General features: G+C 48.3%; 1 protein-coding gene across 1 annotated transcript in view; it reads right to left on the bottom strand.

Annotated features, from left to right (window-relative positions):
* ldlrad3 (low density lipoprotein receptor class A domain containing 3) overlaps positions 1-20,000 on the bottom strand; it is a 51,349-nt gene that overhangs the window by 7,663 nt on the left and 23,686 nt on the right. The window contains 4 exon segments of the mRNA XM_062461986.1: positions 16,628-16,762; positions 17,997-18,056; positions 18,059-18,094; positions 18,097-18,120. Of these exon segments, the coding sequence (XP_062317970.1) occupies positions 16,628-16,762; positions 17,997-18,056; positions 18,059-18,094; positions 18,097-18,120 (255 nt within the window).

The raw sequence follows: 20,000 nt of genomic DNA, 5'->3' as shown, positions 1-20,000 counted from the left end.
GCTCACAGACAGACACTTGTTGAAGTCTGGAAACGTCAAAACAAGACTAGAAACGGTTTAACTGTCTGCATGCTTGCTTCATCACGAAACCAAGACAACGTCAGAGCATAGACCAGGTGCCTTTGCGTGGCTTCGGCACATTCTACAGGAGTAGGAGTGACAGGAGTGAGAGGCCTGGGTGAAAGGGCTTTGAAGTGTGTGTAGGTGTGTGTGTGTGTATGTGTGTGTGTGTGTGTGTGTACGTGTGTGTGTGGGTAATCTTCAATCATGAAAAAAAACCTTTTGAAGAGTGATGACAGCCAGCCATTGCGGTGGATGGTTAAAACATGACATACACACAGCTGAGTAGCAAGGCTGTCTCAAAACACACACACACTCTGTTTACCTATGCATTTCCACTGACGAATATGTACATATTTACATTATTAGCTATGATGATGCGTTGATCTGCATACACTGTATAACTGATGTACCATTCACCATGTATAAATGGGCCTTTTTTAAGACTGGCATGTCGACATACCGTGATAGTATAGGACCTTACCCTGGATGTCTTTCCCAGTATGTCATCTGTCTCCATTAAGTTTAAAGCAGCACATGAGACAACAGACAACAAGGGTTGGAACACACACACACATATAAACAAAGACACACACAGCCCAACACACACACACAAACAAAGACACGCACGCACAAATGAACAAACACACACCATGTGTATCGAGTTACTAGAACAAGCTTGGGGCCAACAGAAGAACATAATAGGGCTATTGAAGTTGCAGTGGTTCCATCCTCGCGTGGAACGCCTCTTTGTCTGATCCAATCAAACGAGACACATACTCCACAAACTGGCTGCCCTGGTTGCCGGGATACCGTGTGTTTTTGAAGTGCATTCCTTTCTTCTGATTGGGCACCTGTCAGCAAGTATGCAAACGAGCTACTCATGTCAGAATCCACTCATCTCATCGTGGTGGAGAAAGAAAGAGACATAGACAAAAAGGGGGGGAAAAGACACCATTCTCATTTCTAAAGTGCAGCTGAAACAAAGCAGAGCAGCCATGTTTGTGTGTTCCGACAAGCTACCAGCAGATAGCCCAGGACTGTGTAGTCTTACACGCACGCACACACCCAGACACACGCAGCACACACACACAGCACACACAGAGAAAGAAACACAGTGAATCCTTCCTCTTTCCATAGTCCAGCGCACACACCCCAGCACACACACAAACATCCCAACACACACACCCATCCCAGCACACACACCCATCCCAGCACACACACCCATCCCAGCACACACACACATCCCAGCACACACACACATCCCAGAAATGTCCAGTGGAGCACACACACACGCAGGCAGAGAGACAAACCCAGTGAATCCACCCTCATTCCAAAGCTTCAGCAGCATGAAGTCTGCTGCCAGCCAGCTCCATGCTGATTGGTCTGTCGTTTTCTTCCAGGACCGGTGGGGTACACAGAGCGCCAAGCGTTAATTACAGGTGCCAGTCTGGAGGGACTAATGACATCACTGTTACTGTCATGACTGCAACGACAGGAACCGAGTTGTCATGGAGGGAGGGATAATTGGCAGCTCAACACCTGACATATAAGAAGAGAGGAGGGGAGAGAAAAGGGAAAGGAGAAGAGAAGAGAGGAGACGAGAGGAGAAAAGAGGGGAGCAGAGGAACCACTAGAGGGCAGGCAGCACCCAGGTTTATAAGACACACACACACACAGCGCAGACACACACACACACACACACAGCGCAGACACACACAACACAGGAATAAGCACCCTCCACCCCACCATGCCCAGTCCTGTTTCTTTTCGGGAGGGGGGGGGGGGGGCGATACAAGGGATATGAGCCATCTGGCCAACAGGCTTCAAACACATTGGCAAGCACACATACATGTGCAATTAACATAAACACACACGCAAGCAAGACAGGCACACACACACAAACAAAGGAAGTCACACATTCCTAGACTTGTCCACAAACGCACGCACACGCACATAAAAAAAAGCAGTAGAAACAGAACTCGAAGGATCTTTTCATCTTGCTCCAGAACGCGGTGAATGAAGGCAAACCACATGGAGGGAAATCGAGAAAAAGAATGAGGAGAAGCTCCAAACACGAACACCTCATACACACACTCTTTCACTCTCCTCTCTCTCGCACACTTCTCCCTCTCACGGTCCCCTCTCACTCCCCTCTATCTCTCTCTCCTCTCTTTTTCACACCTCAGCCTCACTTCCCTCATTTTTTTCCCTTCAATTTGTCACCCTCTCTGACACTCCTATCTCTGACCCTCTCTTTCACATGCCTCCCAGTGTGGAGGATGAAAAACTCTTAGGTCTAAAAAGTCTTAAGATGACTGGGGAGGCTGAGGTGGCGAAGCCTGGCTAAGGAATACACACACATATTCATCTGAGAGAGGAAGTAGTCCACTCAGGCAGAGAGAGAGATTCAGAAGAGTGAGATAGAGAGAGAGAGAGAGAGAATAGTTTGAGAGTGGGAGGAGTGAAGAAGAGTTTAAAGACAGCTTGACAGAAAACCAGAGAAGAAGAGGAGAAATGAAGCAGAGCAGTGAGGGATGCTGTTAGGCTGTTTTGCCTGTCCTGAAAAAAAACATGTCACCTCTGTTGCACACCACTATCAGACTGGCCATGAGACTACCTCACACCGGACAGGAACTGCCTACCGAGACAGGGGATGGGATGAAGGGATGGGGAGAGAGAACAAGAGGAAGACAAGGGGAGAAGGTGAAAAATAGGATAAGAGGTATGGACTGAAAGAGGACGAGACGGATGATGTGCAGAAGAGCTTGAAGACATCTAAGGGATGTGGATGCAGTGAAATTGATTGACAGGAGGGCAGAGCAGGGATGGAGAAGTGGAGCGGAGTGCCGGAGGGGGAAAGAATAGATGCATGGATGAATGACTCCATTTTCCGTTGAAAAGCTGGGCTATGAGTATCATGATGCGAATGTGCAGTGGGGGGGAGGGGGGGGGGGGGATTTGCCAGAGGAGCAACATGGAGGTCTGTCACAGGACATAACGTTTGAGGGAACTGGCTGGGTGTTTCAGAGACACGGATTTCTCTTTGTGAATTCCTGTGGAGGGAGGGGCAGAATGACGTGCGAGATGGGGATGTGGGGAGTTTTCCGGTAGAAAGAGAAGAATGGGGCGGGGTCAGAGGTCAGAGAGAACCGTTGGCTGCCTTTGACGACAGGCTCCTCCCATTGAACCTGAGGGGGCTGGGTCTCCATGGAAACTGTGTGCTGTGGGTCAAGAGGTGAGCGTGAGCCCACAAGGACACACATACACACACACACAAATTCAGCTTACAGACCCCCAGACTTTTATTGCGATTGAGGTTGAGAGATAACTACAGGGAGACTACAAGAGTACAAGAATCCTATTCAGTCCAGTGTGTGTGTGCAGTGATGCGTGAGGGTGCAGGGTCCCCAGAAGAGAGACAGACAGAGAGGTAATACCACACACTGCAGATGGACACAACACAGCACACACACAAAGGCCAAGTCAGAACCGGGCCAGGGCAGCACGGCGTGACACACACACACACACCGTATCTTTTAGGTCATGAGTCTGGTGGCCGAAGAGATTCACAACCGACTTCATCACTTCATTGTCTTTCTTTCTTTCTTTTTGTTTCTTTGCTTTGTTCTTTTTTTCTTTTCTTTCTGTCTTCCTCTTTTGTTCCCTCTCATGTTGTCCATCCCTCCCTCTCTTTTCCCAAACAGCCGCCAAAAAATGCCTTTTTTTTTGACTGGATAGAGGAGAGCGTTGGAGCACTATCTTTGATCTTGAGAGATAAGAGGCGAGCTAATGATGCCGTCACCGCCAGAATGGACGCCATTGAGCGTCTGTTTGGAGCTAAATGAGATCATTATTTTTAGAGGGTCTCGGAGCAGACAGCCAGGTCTAATTATTACTCATCATTTTTTGGTACCAGGCTATTCTGGTAATGACAGTGGGGCTCACAGAACTGAAGACTCCTGCCATTGTTTCTGTGTTGTGTGTTAGACGTCCCCTCTCTTCTGTCTGTCTTTCCCTTTGTCTCTCTGTCCAGCTTATCCCCAAACCAGCCTCATTAAAAAGGCATTATACCTCAGATACAACAGTGTGAGAATACTCAATCTTATTTTTGTTCTTCCATTTCTGCCCAACTTTTCAAAAGACTTTAAATTGGCTTCTGTCACCCATGTAATCTACACTTTACTTCCATCCTATACAAGAATTGTCAATATGGTCATACATGTAACTGTCTGCATGGTGATATGTAACAGTGGACAGTCTGATAGTCTACACCGTCATACATGTTTCATCCCAGGTCTTCTTGGTTCCCTGCTAACACTAAAATATTTTCGTGGAACCTTTTTGGCCCAAGGGCTTTTGCTATTGCGACAGTTAAAAAGACAGCATTTAAATCAATATCCTTCTGGATGTGTACATTGCTAATCCCATTGTAGGAAGGGGCGGATGTGTAATGAGCTCAATACCCCAGGGTTCACCTTCCACCTTCCACATGCAGATCAGGGACATTTACACACTCGGAGACCCAGTTCTATGCATAGTAAATGACAACAGTATTAAACTATATTTCCTGCGAGGGTTGTTATGTCATGCAGCTTGAAAAAAACATATTCAATACTCCACTTACTGTTTACAAACACGTAGGATGCACTTGCTGATGTAACACGCATGTTCACGTGCAGACGGATGCACAAACACACACATGTGCGCACACACACACACACACGCACACAGGTCTGGATGCATATGAATTCCAGCCAGTAACTCTAGCCACGTGAGAAGACTTGAGGACAGGGGTGAACGTTTGAAGATCGGGTTCAAGGTATGTGATTTAGGGCTCAGCGGAGGTCCCATTCAGACACAAGGACAAGCTCACTGGGGTGGGAGTGTGGTTAGCTCGGCCTTCCTTTACCCATCCATCTTCATCCATTCATGCGTGTGTGTGTGTGTCTGCAGGGGGTCAGTGGGTGCTGTACCAGGCCAGGGTTGAGAGACTCTGACCTGGGCTGGCCTTATCTGCTACAGCAACAGAGACCCGCAGCTCCTCCCCCAGACCCCCCACCAGCAGGCAGGCCTCTCTGTGATAAGATTCAGCCAGACACAGGAGGCAAGGAGGCAGGCAGGGAGGCAGGGAGGCAGAAGGGATGGAGGGAGAGAGGGAGGAAGTAAGGACGGCACAGGAAAGGGAGAGAGAGAGAGATAGAGGGGATGGCAGGGAAGGGGGAGAGCTTCCAAGGGAGGGGAGAGGGAGGTAGAGGTGGGAAGGCAGGGAGCGAGGGTGCAGCAGGGTGTGGGGTAAGGGTTTGGCAGGGAAGGCTGGCTCAGCCATGCACTCCGGGTGAGGGGATCAGAGAGCTAAAGCCTGCCTAACACACATCCATGTGGCTCAGATTGGGGAGTAAGGGAGTTAGGACACACACACAATTCCACCTTCCACACAACAGCACAACAGAAGCAGACCTCCTGGGCCTAGCTCTGAGGATTCAGATGCCCGGGCAGCTATTTAATCTGCTGCCCTCCAACAATAGCCCTGCTGCAGGCCTGTGGATTTTAAGAGACAGACGTTCTTATCAGTCTACCACAACCCTGACACAGGAGACTCTGGTATGCTGGACTGAGAATGAGTCCACTATAGTACTTTTGAATACATGTTACCAATATGCCAAGATGTACCTAATTATTACAGGTACCAAGAGAGACAGACACAGTAATCTCCCTCCATTTGACCACAGAGCGGAAAAAACCTCCCAAGCAGAAAGGTGAGGTGGGTCTTTAAGTGACCTTGCCACTCTCTCTTTCATGCTCTCTCTCGCACTCTCTTTCCTGCTCTCTGTATCTATCGGCGATAGATACAGAGAAACAATTAGAATCAATGCTCCCAGCCTTCATTAGCATGTATGCATGCATGAGTGACAGTCTCAGTCTGCATCGTCTATATCGGTCCGCGTCGTCTCCATCATTCTCTGCGCATCTCCCGTCTCCATTCCTCCTTCTTTCATTCCCATCCTCTCCTTTCAATTCCTCCTTTCATTCTCCTTCCCAGGGAGATGTTCTCTGCAGGAGGTTCTCGACATGGATGTGAACAGGGGACTTGTTCCAGTCAATCAATAATGCAGCGAGCCTCGCATATCAACACACATGCACAGCTGCATCCGTGTTCTCTCTCTCTCTCTCTCTCTCTCTCTCTCTCTCTCTCTCTCTCTCTCTCACACACACACACACACACACACCATTCTTTCCCTTATTGATGTGCCTGTCGCTCGATATAATACACCACCATAGGGCAGAATGCTTCTCACAGAAACCCAATCCGTAGGCCGCAGACGAGACAAACCACAGCCACTCCACCAACCCTCCATCATCCCTCCATCTATCCACCACCCCTCCATCTATCCAACACCCCGCCTTCCATCCTCCACCCCTCCATCTCACTACCACCTCTCCATCATCCCGAATCTCCATTATCCCTCCCTCCCTCCCTCCCTCCCTCCCTCCCTCCCTCCCTCCCTCCCTCCCTCCCTCCCTCCCTCCTACTGCCATCCATCCACTCCCCTATTCCTCTAAAATCCCTCCATTATCCCTTTATTGTCCATCATTCCCCATCCAACCTGCACCCCTCCCATCTCATCCCTCCTCCATCCTTCCCTCCCTCCCTCCACCAGCCCTCCAGTGCTAAAGCATCTGTCCATATGGCCAGGTTGCTAGGGCGTGAGGGTGGGTCCATGGTGCCCACCCACTTCATAATACAGACTCCAGCTGGAGGCCTGTTGCCTGGGGGCAGGCATGGTGCCAGCCTTGGAGGGGGCGGAGGGATGCGAGTGTGTGTGTGTGTGTGTGTGTACGGTATGTGTGTGTATACATGTGACAGTGTGTGTGTGTGTGCAACAGTGTATGTGTGTGCGTCTGTGTGTGTGTATCTATGACAGTGTCTGTGTGTGTGTCTAAAGCCCATGTGCATGTGTCTCTGTGTGTGTTTATCTGAAACTGTGTGTATGTGCGTGAGATACTGTGTGTGTGTGTGTGGGAGAGATAGTGTGTGTGAAACTGTGTGTATGTGTGTGTGAGTGCCGCGGGCTGCTCAGTCATGGCAGCAGCCACAGACAGAATGCAAAGTTTTCCCGCAGAGGCAAGAATTGTTGCTATGTGAACGTAACGAAGAGAAACTGGGTTACAACACTCCTTAAGTTGTCCTTGAGGATGACTTACTATCAGAAGAAGCGTACACATCGACTGTATAAACAATGGCAGCAAATACAGTATAACCAGAAAGGATCGAAAAAGCTCTCTCTGCACTGTACCATGCTCCGCTATTCCTGTAGGCTAGCCCCGCCCAGGAGAGGTGTTCCGGGGTCTGGGGTCTGCACGAGAAAACAACACACAACGGGAAAGGGACGGAGACTATTCCTCTCTCTTTTCTCTCTGTCCTGTTTCCCATGCTTCTGTGCACACTCCCTAGTGGATGTCTACAGAGACACTGGAGAGGGAGAGAGAGAGAGAGAGAGAGAGAGAGAGAGAGAGAGAGAGAGAGAGAGAGACGAGACGAGAGGATAAAAATAAAAGCCACCAGAGGATCCAAGCAGAATTATCATTTCAAGAGTCAAATAGAAGTTCTCCCTGCCGGAGGGAACGAGGAGGGAAGAGGAGTGGAGTTGCAGAAAGAGGAGAGGAAAAGAGAAGAGGGAAAAGAGAAGATAGCAGGAGCGGGGTGGAGGGATTAAAGACGAGGAGGGGGGCTGGTCGAGAAGAGAAGAAAGAGGAGAGGAGGTAATGAGAGGAGAAGCCAGGAGCAGTGGCATCATTAGCATTGAGAAAAGCATCGTTGACCGCCGGGGTTCGTTCTGGGCCTTCCTCAAACACACCAAGCCTCAGGGACAAACAACATTAAATATATCACTGTCCATGTTCACATGCCCCTGCCTCTCTGTCCCTCAGCAATCATCCATCTCTTTCATTTTAAGTAACGTTAGCCCTGTGTGATTACCTCTCACTTACCTTTCCCTTCTCACACTTTCATTGGGTGCCTTCGGCAAGGGCACAACCTTTGTTCTCTCACATATATATTTATTTATTGTTTATTTTCGCCCCCCTAAGGATCAGTCAATATTTGGACTACATACACAACGGCGGTGTCAAAAGGTTCGTCTTGGTAGCGATTGCGTTGGTTGTATTTTTATTTACGTTCCGTTGCATGGTTTAAGTAGAAATTGCGTTTTTGTGGTGAAAAGTGAAGCTAACGGTGGCTAATTTGCTAGCCACAGTCACTGACGTTACTAACGTCACTACGTCACTAAAGTCACGAAAACACGCGTGACTACCTGTAGCAGAACATTCGTTTCACATCTGTTAACTTGGGGGATAGCTAGGCTAACTATAGCTTTACTGCAAGGCAGCTGCAGGAACGCCACAAGCAAAGAGGCCAGGGTGATAACTATTTACTCATTTTACTTTGTGATGTGAAACACAATTATGAAATGTAATGTACAATATTAGCTGATATTATTAAGGAAGTAGGCCCACATCTACTTTTGGAAACGGTAGTCTACTATTTCACTGAAGCATTAGCATCATGACATTAGCTTCTGTTGCCCGGGCAACACATACTACAGTGGTCTATGATGCATCTGTTTTCAATCTTTAAAATAAACATTCCTCACAAATACATTTTCGTTGTAGGATTTATTATGACATTACAAGTAAACGATTTGTGGGTGAAATTATCATTACTTGTGGTTTCAAACCAGTGTTGCTCACTGCAACGCTGTAGCCTACGCGAGACACTACAAACACATCTACACAGCTGTAGGAAGTCAAACGGCGACAGAACATGTTCGGCACTCCCCTTACTTAAATCAAAAGTCTATCTAACTGCTAACCTTAACTTCATTGCCACAGCCTAAACTTTGTCAATCTGTTCATGAAAATAATTAATTTTAGCCTAAACCGTACAACGGAACGTTAAATCCAATTCAACCAACGCAATCGCTACCAAGACGAACACAGCAGTAGTCTAGTGCTGTACCGTAGTAGTACAATTTACCGGGGCAGCTTCTCCACACAGGGCTATATCGCACTTGGCGTTGTTACTGACAATGATCGCTACCAGTGAGCTTTTTATGAAAGCGATTTTCCACTAAATAAATGTCAAGCTTATTTACGTTTTGGGGGGCATATTTTCAGTTAGCAGATGGTACTGTTTGAATCGCGATTCCATCTTCTACTGCCGGGTAACGTTGTATAATAATCTTCAAAGGGGGTTCTTTATTCATGAATGAATGCAATATGAGTGGGCTAAATTCCTTAAAATATCAGGAGAAGGGAAAAACGTAAAAGGACGTTTAAGTCATAGAGATTAGGTCAATTTTTACACCGGTCTGCCAAATTTATTCGTTTTGATTCAACGATGAGGCTGCCTCTTGCAGGTGAAATAAGACATCTATTTCATTCTACACTTCACTCATATTTTCAGTTGTAAATGAGCAGCAAAAAAAATGCTTTTAAATCGATGTAATCTTTATAAATAATAAGTATGCATTTTTATATAAAGTATACAGAAATATCAGTTGTAAAAATGTCATTCAAAAACGGACCCCGTGCAACCGACGCAAGCAAGCACACCCTACAATTTCCCCAGAAATTGTACCCTCTCTAGTTGTATTACTTTTGCACGCCATACTCAACCTCTCCTCACCTTTCCCTTCCGTTTTTCTGTCCTTAAATCCAGCACCGGCTCTCCCCCTCTCCCTGCTCTCCCCCTGCTCCCTTCTTCCCTCCTCTCCCCCCTCTCCCCTCTCTCACTGTCTTTACACAATGATTCCGGCAGGTTTGATGTTTTCCTCAACGGCTTTGCCTCTCTTCCTAATCCCCCCCCCCAACGCCCCCGTGGTCTCTCGCCCCATTCTCTCTTTGCCTCGCTCGCCCCTCGGTCTCTCGGCCGTTCCCTCGCGTTTATCTCTCTCTCTCTCTCGCATTCTGCTCCTTTCATTCCGTACTGCGCCTCGCTCCCCCCACCCCGTCCGCTCACATTTCTATCTCGCACGGGGGCCGACATGCAATCACTCTTCGCCCTCTCCTGGGTCCTCTGTCTCTCCGCTCCACTCGAACCTCTCTTCCACATGCGTTTCTCTGACGGATACACACATCTACAGCTCTTCTCTCTCTCTCTCTCTCTCTCTCTCTCTCTCTCTCTCTCTCTCTCTCTCTCCTCTCTCTCTCTCTCTCTCTCTCTCTCTCTCTCTCTCTCTCTCTCTCTCTCTCTCTCTCTCTCTCTCTCCACTGTCTGTCGGCGTGCCTGTCTGTCTGTTTGTGTGCCTGTCTGTCTGTTAACCTCTCTGCCTGTCTGTTTGCCTGTCTGTCTGTTCCTGTCTATTTGTCTGGATCTATGAGCAGAGTTGAAGATGTGTCCTTAGAGGTACTGCGTATAGCAGACACCCCGCTAAAAGCTTTAATCTTACCTCATCCCTCTACCCTCCTAGGTTGGAGCAACCTCTGACTCCCCTGATTTACTTCCTCCACCTCCTCCTCTTCCACCTCCCCCCTTCTCCCCCTTGTAGCTCTCTGTGACTTTCTACTGGCTGAGTGCATTAGACACAGCCGAGGAAATAAGTCTTGACAAACATAAGGAATACAAATTCAACAGGGTCCTGGTTACACCCCAGCTGCCGGGGGCATCTCTCGATCTTCCACAGACATCCGGACTATCTCGGAGAACGCCACGGAACGCCATCGAGCCACCCGCCTATCCACCTCTCCCTCTCTTTCTCTAGCAGTGCACGCAAGCAGGCAAGCGCAGGCTTTCGTTCAGTCAGTCAATACTACACAGTTCCTGTCAGGCTGTAAACCTGACTGCAGACTGGTTCTAGTCACTGAAGCCTCTCTGGGAAGTTCCATTTGCACATCCCATTATCATATAGAGTGGCGCCTGTCACTCTCAACAGCACTGCAGGTTCAGCCGTCTACGAGAAGGAGAGCTAGGGAAGGAGGAGTGAGGGAGCGAAATGGGAAGAAAGGAAGAGGGTGTTGAGACAAAGAGACAGAGACAAAGAATGAGAGAGAGAGAGAGAGAGAGAGAGAGAGAGAGAGAGAGAGAGAGAGAGAGAGAGAGAGAGAGAGAGAGAGAGAGAGAGAGAGAGAGAGAGAGAGAGAGAGAGAGAGAGAGAGAGAGAGAGAGAGAGAGAGAGAGAGAGAAAAAGAGAGAGAGACAGTTTCAGAAGGCTGTTCAACAAAGACCTGACCCTATGAGCCTGATCGGAGCTGGCAACAGTTACACAATGCGTACAGGGCGGCCCCTCTCTCAGAGGGCGACGGTGTGTGTTTGGAGAGAGCAGAGAGGAGAGAGGAGGTAAGCGAATAAAATGTTAATGTAAATGTGGAGTGCTTGTTCCTGGCACAGAGAGACGCCACTTCTAAGCTCCATTCAGAGGGACAGAGAAACGCTAAGAACAGGCGTGGAGAATAAACAGTGATCTCACCACCTCTTCCCTGCCAACCAACCTCTCTTTTATACAATGTGTGTGACCGTGTGTGTGTGTGTGTGTGTAAGCTACTGATCAGACACAGTATGCACACACACACACACACACACACACACACACACACAGACACACCATACAGTCTGAGAACAGTGTAGCCTTTGTCCTAAGTGGAATTCCTCTTCAAGACTGTGGGCGCAGGTTGCCACTTGACCAGCGTCACCATGGTGACTGAATGGGGTTGGAGGTGGGGGGGGGTCTGAGAGAGGATCCTGGCTGGCCTGGGTTTAAGGATGGTGGTGGTGGTGGTGGGGGGGAACTTCTCTCAAACTGGCCCAAGGGGAGTACTCCCTCTGGGCATGGCCCATAGCAGTCAGCGCCTAACCCAAGGAGAGCTGGGCCTGGGGCAGAGAGACACTTGGAAAGACAACACAACATGAACTGGAGAAGGAACCAGTGAAGGAGGGAGACCGACACAATAAAACAGTATTCACATCCACATCTCTCTGTCTCTCTCTGACACACACACATACACACATACCCCCATGGCACCCATCCAGAACCCCCCCTATCCCCCCCCCCCCCCCCCCCCACCCCCTCACAGACATACACAGTTCCTGTAAATTCAACTCCAGGGGCAGTGGTGTGTCTAACCTCTCCTATTGGTGTGTCCGGTCAGTGTGGGCTGTGATAAAGTAGCTGCATTACATTCTCCTCCCACCTCTCAAGGCTGTTACAGAGTACTCCACCACAGCCTCTCACACCCACCTCTCCCTCTCTTCCTCCACACTCTACTGAGGCATTAAAAAACACTGCCTTGGCCTTACACACGTACACATACACTGCAAGAACACACACACACATTCTACTTAAATACACACACACCAAACACACATAACTCCCTCACACATAGCACAAAGACACACACATTCACACACAGCTTAAACACAGACACACACACACACAAACACAGACACCTTTCAGCAGCAGAAAACACCCCTAGATTATCTTGTCATTTTAATCTATAGCACCTATTCTCTGGTGCAAACTCCCCCAGAAATCAATGGGGGCTAACGTTGCCATTGAAAAGCCATTTAAAGCAAAAGGATCCCACTGGTGAACACATCCCAGCCCGTCTGAATCACACCAACGTTCTCTATTCAGTCTATAGATCTTTGTTAGGCGAGGCCTAATGTGGCTTTCACAGTGGGGGATAATGGAGGCATATATATGAGTGTAGTATAAATCTGCTCGGCACACAACTGAGTGAATTACTGCTGTTTATAACCTTCAAACAGGGGAGCCGTGAATCCTAGTTGTGCTAAGTGTCAATGCCGCAGAGTATCAGATGCATTGTCGGGTGCTGAGCCAGTCCATTCTGAAAGAAGTGTCGTCTGTGTCACTGTGGGGATGGGAAGTGAGAGATGGGCCTGTCTGGATGTGGAGAAGGGAAATGTACACAGAGCTGCAGGTAGAGTGTCGTCTTCAGACTGTGCTGATTACTATGATGACCATCGCAACGAGCCCTGGCTGGTTGGCTGGCTTTTTGGCTGTATGAATGGCTGGCTGGCTAGCTTGTTGGCTGGCTGACTTTTAGGCTGTCCGGCCCGATGTAACGGCAAGGAAAGAAAATGAGCACTCTGGTAAATAGGAGCCAACAGCATGTGGTCACCTGCCATATTTTAGTCCAGATTTTCATTAGGGAGCTGTCTGGTTAAATTAGGTGTGTGTGTGTGTATGTGTGTACCAGAGAGGTGAGGGTCTGAGCAGTCAGAGAGCTCATCTTTAATCAGAGATCTCCGGTGTGTGTGTGGGGGGGTCTGCTGACAGCTTAGTCATGTAGCTGGCTAATGCAATATGTCAGCGTACGGCTCCATTCCCTTAGTAGATCTGGTTCAAGTCTAATTGGTTGTCTGACAGTTCTCTGAGGACCTGTAGGCCAATCATTACACTGATGGGGTCAGCGGCAGATGATAATGTGACACAATACATGTTGTGTCAGTTCAGTGCTTCACTGCAGTCCCGTGGTCATAGTTTGTATGAGGTGTCTAGGGCTTAGCTTTGGAAGCATCTCTATCACGTGTGTACACAGAGGTAGCAACTGGAGGCTGGATCCTTCTAGAAACGTAGATACCCGAGAGAGGGAAGCTTATAAATATGTTTGTTTTGAAGCTTGGAAAAAGGAATATAAATGACATGTAAATGGTTTTCTCAAACACAGAATCCACTCAGAAAGTGTGTCGCGGATTCTGAATTATTAGTAAGGTTTGGGAGCGAGCACTGAAAAGTGAAAATCGATGATGCATATGAAGTCTTCATGGGGCTGTCCATATCCTCAATAACAAACTAGTCCTATAAGACAGTCCTCGCATTCAATGCAAATACATTTACATTAGCATAAGATCTTCTTTATTTTCATACAGAAAGTTTGTGCTTTCACACATGCAGAAACTGCTGTACTATATCTTTAAAATTGATCTTTATTGTAGTCCGCAGAGATGTGAACTAACAGCTGTAGCACACATTCTAGAACATTGCTCACATGTTCAATGCACACACAAACACAGAATCACACACACTGAAACACGCACACACTGGAAAGCATTCAGGTACGAGCCAAATAAAAACCTTTGATGTCAGTGATCAGACAAAGAATGCCATATCTTCAAAATTCCACAAAGCCAGTTGAAAGCTTTCCCAACCATCAAAAATATCCTCTGACCCTCCCTTTGAGACACAAACAGAATGTGTAATGTTTCGTAATCAAGCTCATATTTGAGTTTTTACCAATATCAAGGACCTCGGTGAAAGGATTACGCCATTCCTGAATGTGTCACATGTGCACTTGATGTGCATTTTGTGTGTGTGTGTGTGTCCATGTTGCTTAGTAATTCTGAGTGTCTCAACGCTAACGTGTGCTACCCAGGGCCTATACCCTGTAGCAGTGATCTTGCTGTGCTGAGGCAGAGAGCAGAGGGATCAAACATTTAACAGCTGGCAAGGCCTCCCAGTACCCATGCCCCAGCTGTGTGCTACCCATCCCAGACAAGGTCTAGGAGGAGAGAGAGCATCTGCTTCTCCGAACCCTTCCTTGATGTTGTTCTGGTTATCTAGGTTACAGAACTCTGTCCTGGGGCTTGAGGTCCTGAGTCTGACCACACTCTGCTCGATTTAACTTTTAATATCCCTCTCTCTCCCCCCTCCCTCTCTCTCATTCTTAAAACCACATAAACGATCACTATTCAGTTTACTCTTCTCTCTGTCTCCCTTCCTCATTCCTTGCCAAGCTCAAGTACAGTAGCTAGCATAAAAGCCTCAAAAGCTTCTGTGTCGCTATTTCGGCACCACTTTGTTTCCTTCCTGTTATACTTTCTTCTCCCTCCTTCCTCCAATCCTAGTCCCTTTTCATCCCTCACCCCCTGCTTCCTACAGTGTTCTCATTTGTTCATGTCTCTCCCTCTACACATGCAGTCTCTCACCGTGCAATCACTGGATCAGTGCTTTTACAAATGCATGTGCTTTGCTACTTTACACTGGTTGCCTCTTTGCCACATCCCCCAAACACAAATCCATTACCCAGAAAATAAATATATAAACAGTTAAAGGAGGTTCCTGTGTTTCTGACCACTGGTAGCAAATGATCTAAATTAGATTACTGGAATAAAACATTGGAGTGCTAAGGCACTGAACGCAGGGGCAAATCTAATTACCAGCACCCTGGCATGCAGGTTAGCCAAATAACATTCCACAGAAGCAGAGCAACCCCCACACACACGGCCTCGTACATCTCCCCACCTCCCAGGATACCGGGACATGAAGAAAGAAAACCAAGAGGGAGGTGGAGAGGACATGATGTGAGGAGAGGCTGAGACGAAGGAAAAAAGTGGGGGGGGGAGAGGAAAAAAGTGGGGGGGGGGGAGGGGGCGTGAGGATGGGTGAAGATGGTAGGAGAAAGACAGGGAAAGGAGAGGACATAGGAGGAAGAGGAAATAAGAGGAGCGGATGGGAGGAGGAAGGGAAGAGGAAGGGAGGAGGAAGAGAGGAGGAAGGGAGGAGGAAGAGAGGAGGAAGGGAGGAGGAAGGGAGGAGGAAGAGAGGAGGAAGGGAAGAGGAAGGGAGGAGGAAGGAAGAGGAAGGGAGGAGGAAGAGAGGAGGAAGGGAGGAGGAAGAGAGGAGGTAGGGAGGAGGAAGGGAGGAGGAGGAAGGGAGGAGGAAGAGAGGAGAAGGGAGGAGGAAGGGAGGAGGAAGGGAGGAGGAAGAGAGGAGGAAGGGAGGAGGAAGAGAGGAGGAAGGAGGAGGAAGAGAGGAGGAAGAGAGGAGGAAGGGAGAGGAAGGGAGGAGGAAGAGAAGAGGAAGGAGGAGGAAGGGAGGAGGAAGAGAGGAGGGAGGGAGAGGAGAGAGGAAGAAGAGGAGAAGGAGGAAGGAAGGAGAAGGAGAGAAGGGAGGAGGAAGGGAGGAGGGAGGAGGCGGGGAGGGGAGGCAGGGGGAAGAGAGGAGGAAGGGAGGAGGCGGGGAGGGAGGGGAGCAGGGGGAAGCAGTGGTATGGGATGAGCTCAGGTGGCTTAGAGCGGATATTGTATCGTCTTATCTGTCACCTGCAGCTCCTATCATATTATTGGGAGAGAGGTGAAGTTAGAGAGGGATGAGGAGAGAGTGAATGAGTGTGTGTGTGTGTGTGCGTGCGTGTGCGCGCACACACACAATACAAATGCAATCTCAACAGCTTCTCTCTGGCTTGCAGGCCATCTCCCCGCTGTCTCCTAGCCGTGCTCTTCATCTTCATGTTCCTCACCAGCCTGGGAGAAGCTGACTGGTTGTCTGTTGTCAGCCCATAGGGGACCATGTCATTATTCTACTGCATGTCTATCTGTGTCTGGGACTGGTCCATCTATCTTGTGTAACTCGTCCATCCCATATTGATGAGCTACATGTAGCTTTTACCTTTGCTAGTTTGTTGCTTGGCTAATGTGTTCTGTGTTCGCATGTTGGTGCGCTAAGGTAATGGTGTGCTACATGTTGATATGCTAGCATGTTGCAGTGGTGGCTTGTTACTGTGACAGCATTCCTGCACTGCTAGCTTATTACTGTGACCTGCATACCTGCAGTGGTCAGGCAGTGCTCCTCGTCGCTGTTGTCCTGGCAGTTGTCTTGGCCGTTACACAGGAAGCTGCGGTCCACACAGCGGCCGTTCCGACACTTGAAGCGAGCCTCGGAGCAGACCAGCGGGTTTCCTGCTGTGATTGGACCAGAGCAGGGAGGGGCTGTTTTAACATCAACAATTCAGGGTGCTTGTTCAAACAACTGTATTCTGGGTTTCTGCTTTGAAAACCCACAAATAGATGAGTGTGTACGTATGTGCGTGTGTGTGTGGTGGGGGGAGGGGGTTACTGATTACTGGTTAATGAAAATGGAAACTTTCTTGGAAACTTGGCCTCAAATCTATCTGTCTTGACTAATCAGCGACCAAACGACTTTAACCCAAATAAATATTTAAGGAAAACAGCAATTTAACATATCCAGTGGGTAATTTATTAGGCCTAAACCATTTAACACGGTGCATCACAATGGAAGTAGGAGAACATTTGATCTCGGGGGCATGATAAAACATCCAACACGATAAGAGACACGATAAGAGACATCAAAACACCAAAGTGTTCCCCTTTTCCTGTTTCTGTTTCTCGTTCTACCATGTCGCAGCTCCGTCAGGGCCAGAACAAGGCAGATTTATCTGGTGGAAAGATCCGGACAATTACACCCTGGATCTGGGGGGGGGGGGGGGAGGAGGAGGAGGAGGGGGGGGCTCATCTGAGGGGAGGGGGGGGTGGAAGAGAGAACCGAGAGCAAGGGAGAGAGAGGCGAGGGGAGAGGAGAATGATAAAAGTACGAGGAGATTAGGGAAAGAGTGGAGGAGAGAGGGAAGAGAGATGCAGAGATGAGAGAGAAAATAACAATGGTATAAGGAGAGAAGAGAGTAGTTGAGAGAGAGGGAAGAGAGAGGAGTGGGAGATAGGAGAGAGTGGATAGAAAGGAGGGAGGAAAAGATAGAGGAATTGAGGCAGGAATGGATAGAGGGGAAAGAAAAAAATAAAGTAGAGAGAGAGAGATAGAGGGACATAGGGGAGTTGGCAGCTCAGTCTAAATGCCTAGATTAGATGAAAGAACACATGCTAGGATTGATTGGTTGGGTACAGTTAGCCCTGCCCCTCTGCTGACTTTGGGGAGACCTGGTAAGAGATCGGACGGTCAGGTGAACTATCAAAATCACACACCCACAAGTACTGTGCGACTTACACAGTCATACAGTCATACTTGAAAAAAAAACATTCTGTAAAGAAATCCTAACTTCATCCTAAAAGTCACCCGAATTTCATAACATCTTATGTCCAGCCTCAAACAGCACTTCCTCAACACGCAATGATGGAGCGCCGTGTGTGTATGATGAGGTCGTGGTTGCCATGGGCGACTCACTGCAGTTGTCCTCGTCGCTGCCGTCGGGGCAGTCGCTGAAGGCGTTGCAGCGGAAGCGGCGATGATGCAGTGGATCCCGTTGGCGCAGGCGAAGAACGTGGGGCGCACTTGGACTTGACCTTCGCTGTGGAGGGGAGGGAGGAAGAGGGAGAGAACAAGGGGAAAGGAGGAAGGGAGGAAGGGAAAGAGAGAGGATGAGCATGATGCCAGACACGTGGGAGCATGATTCTGCAGGTTTTGATGTGCTACATCATGTCTAATACTAGACCAGAGATTAGCAGTGGGGATGAGAGAGAGAGAGAGAGAGAGAGAGAGAGAGAGAGAGGAGAGTGTGAGTGAGTGAGTGAGTGAGTGAGAGAGAGAGAGAGAGAGTGAGAGAGATGAGAGAGAGAGAGAGAGAGAGAGAGAGAGAGAGAGAGATGAGAGAGAGAGAGAGAGAGAGAGAGAGAGAGAGAGATGGGAGGGAACCTGGAGAACCAAAGGATTAAGCTGTAGTTTACAAGGGGAACAATTGTACCTTGTAATTCCTAATATGCTTCCTCCGAACCGCAGCTAACTCCATTCACATACATTGTATTTACATTCACTCTAATAGCTCCTATTCGCCCTGAGAACAATGGCGTAATCACTGTGTAGAGAGAGTAGGATTGCATGCTAAAGGGCAGCGTGCAGATCCAGCTTCTTGCTTATCAGCGCTCTCTACAAGGTACTCTTACACAGACAAGCCGTTCAAAGTAGCCCATGTGGGACACGGCGAGAGAGAAGAGAAGCAAAGACAAAGAGAGAGAAAATAGTGTGGGGGAATGGTAGTATGGATCGCCCATCGATCAGGGTGGACCTAAAGGCTTATCTCTCAGAGCAGAGATGGAGAGCCCAGGCCCGTCAATGCTCCCGTCCTCCACTTCCCGTTTAGCACTCAGCCCCAAACACGACGGGCACACATTGATCTTCCCTCTCAGCGCCGAGAAAAACCGACAGAGATGCATCAGTTAGCCCGGAGAGGCCCTCAGTCACCGAGCGTCACACTGGAGGACTGTAAACACCACAGTACTGGAGTGCTGAGAAAGTCAGTTGTTTTGTTTCATGATGGCACCAAACAGAGGCCGGGAAGACATCTTTATTGACTCTCATATCTGTTCATCTGTTTGAATCGTTATGGTGTCTTTTCTCTCTTTCCGCGGGGAAGCTCCGCTCAAGAATGGAAGGATTTGGTCAATCAATCGTCATAATGAGACAGGTGGTAGATAGAGAACAGGTAATTAGCCAGCGCTAGCTAACCAGTTAGCCTGCTGTGTTTGAGCACAGACAATTGTAGCATAGTCACCGACAAACCACGTGCCATCACACCTTTCCCCTACCCCCGACAAGGAGAAAGGGGGTTTACCCCCTTGTCCTTATCTCCCAGAGCAGGAGCTTCAAAGCTTCTGGTCCAGCATGGGGACAGAAGGTAGACCAAAATGGTCTTACAGTATGGAGACAAAGGATTTTAAGGGAGAACTAACTTTTCTGATTTACGAATATATTCTCAAGGACTACATGGCTGATGGACACTATTTCAATGACAGTAGTTGATGTGTTATAATGTGTGCTTTTCTCATTTACTTAGAACGTTGTTTAATTGAGGTTTGATTATAACTTCCCTTCAGGTATAGTTAAGTCAGCCAATATTGATATCAAAATGATTGTACCATACTAACAAAACCATTTATGAATGTTGTATTGTTATATTCTGAAGTTTAAGCATTCCATGGACAGTGGGGAGTAACTGACGCCCAGGTGGGGAGTAACTGACCAATGAAAGAGGTCACCTTCACGGGGACCCCCCCCTGTTCTTTTCAAACGTACAATCACCCCCGCTTTTTTCGCAAAGATTCACCGAAGTGTTCGCGACACATCTGACCTATCCTTCTCAATCAGCAACTCACTGGACCACCAGGAACTTTAACGAAAGATGCCTTTGCTCTAACCGTTTGACAACGACGAACGGAACTTTGACTCTTCTTC

This window comes from Osmerus eperlanus, chromosome 5, assembly GCF_963692335.1.
Source record: "Osmerus eperlanus chromosome 5, fOsmEpe2.1, whole genome shotgun sequence".
NCBI lineage: Eukaryota > Metazoa > Chordata > Actinopteri > Osmeriformes > Osmeridae > Osmerus > Osmerus eperlanus.
The sequence above is the reverse complement of the archived record's forward strand: the minus strand, read 5'-3'. Positions and strand labels throughout refer to the sequence as shown.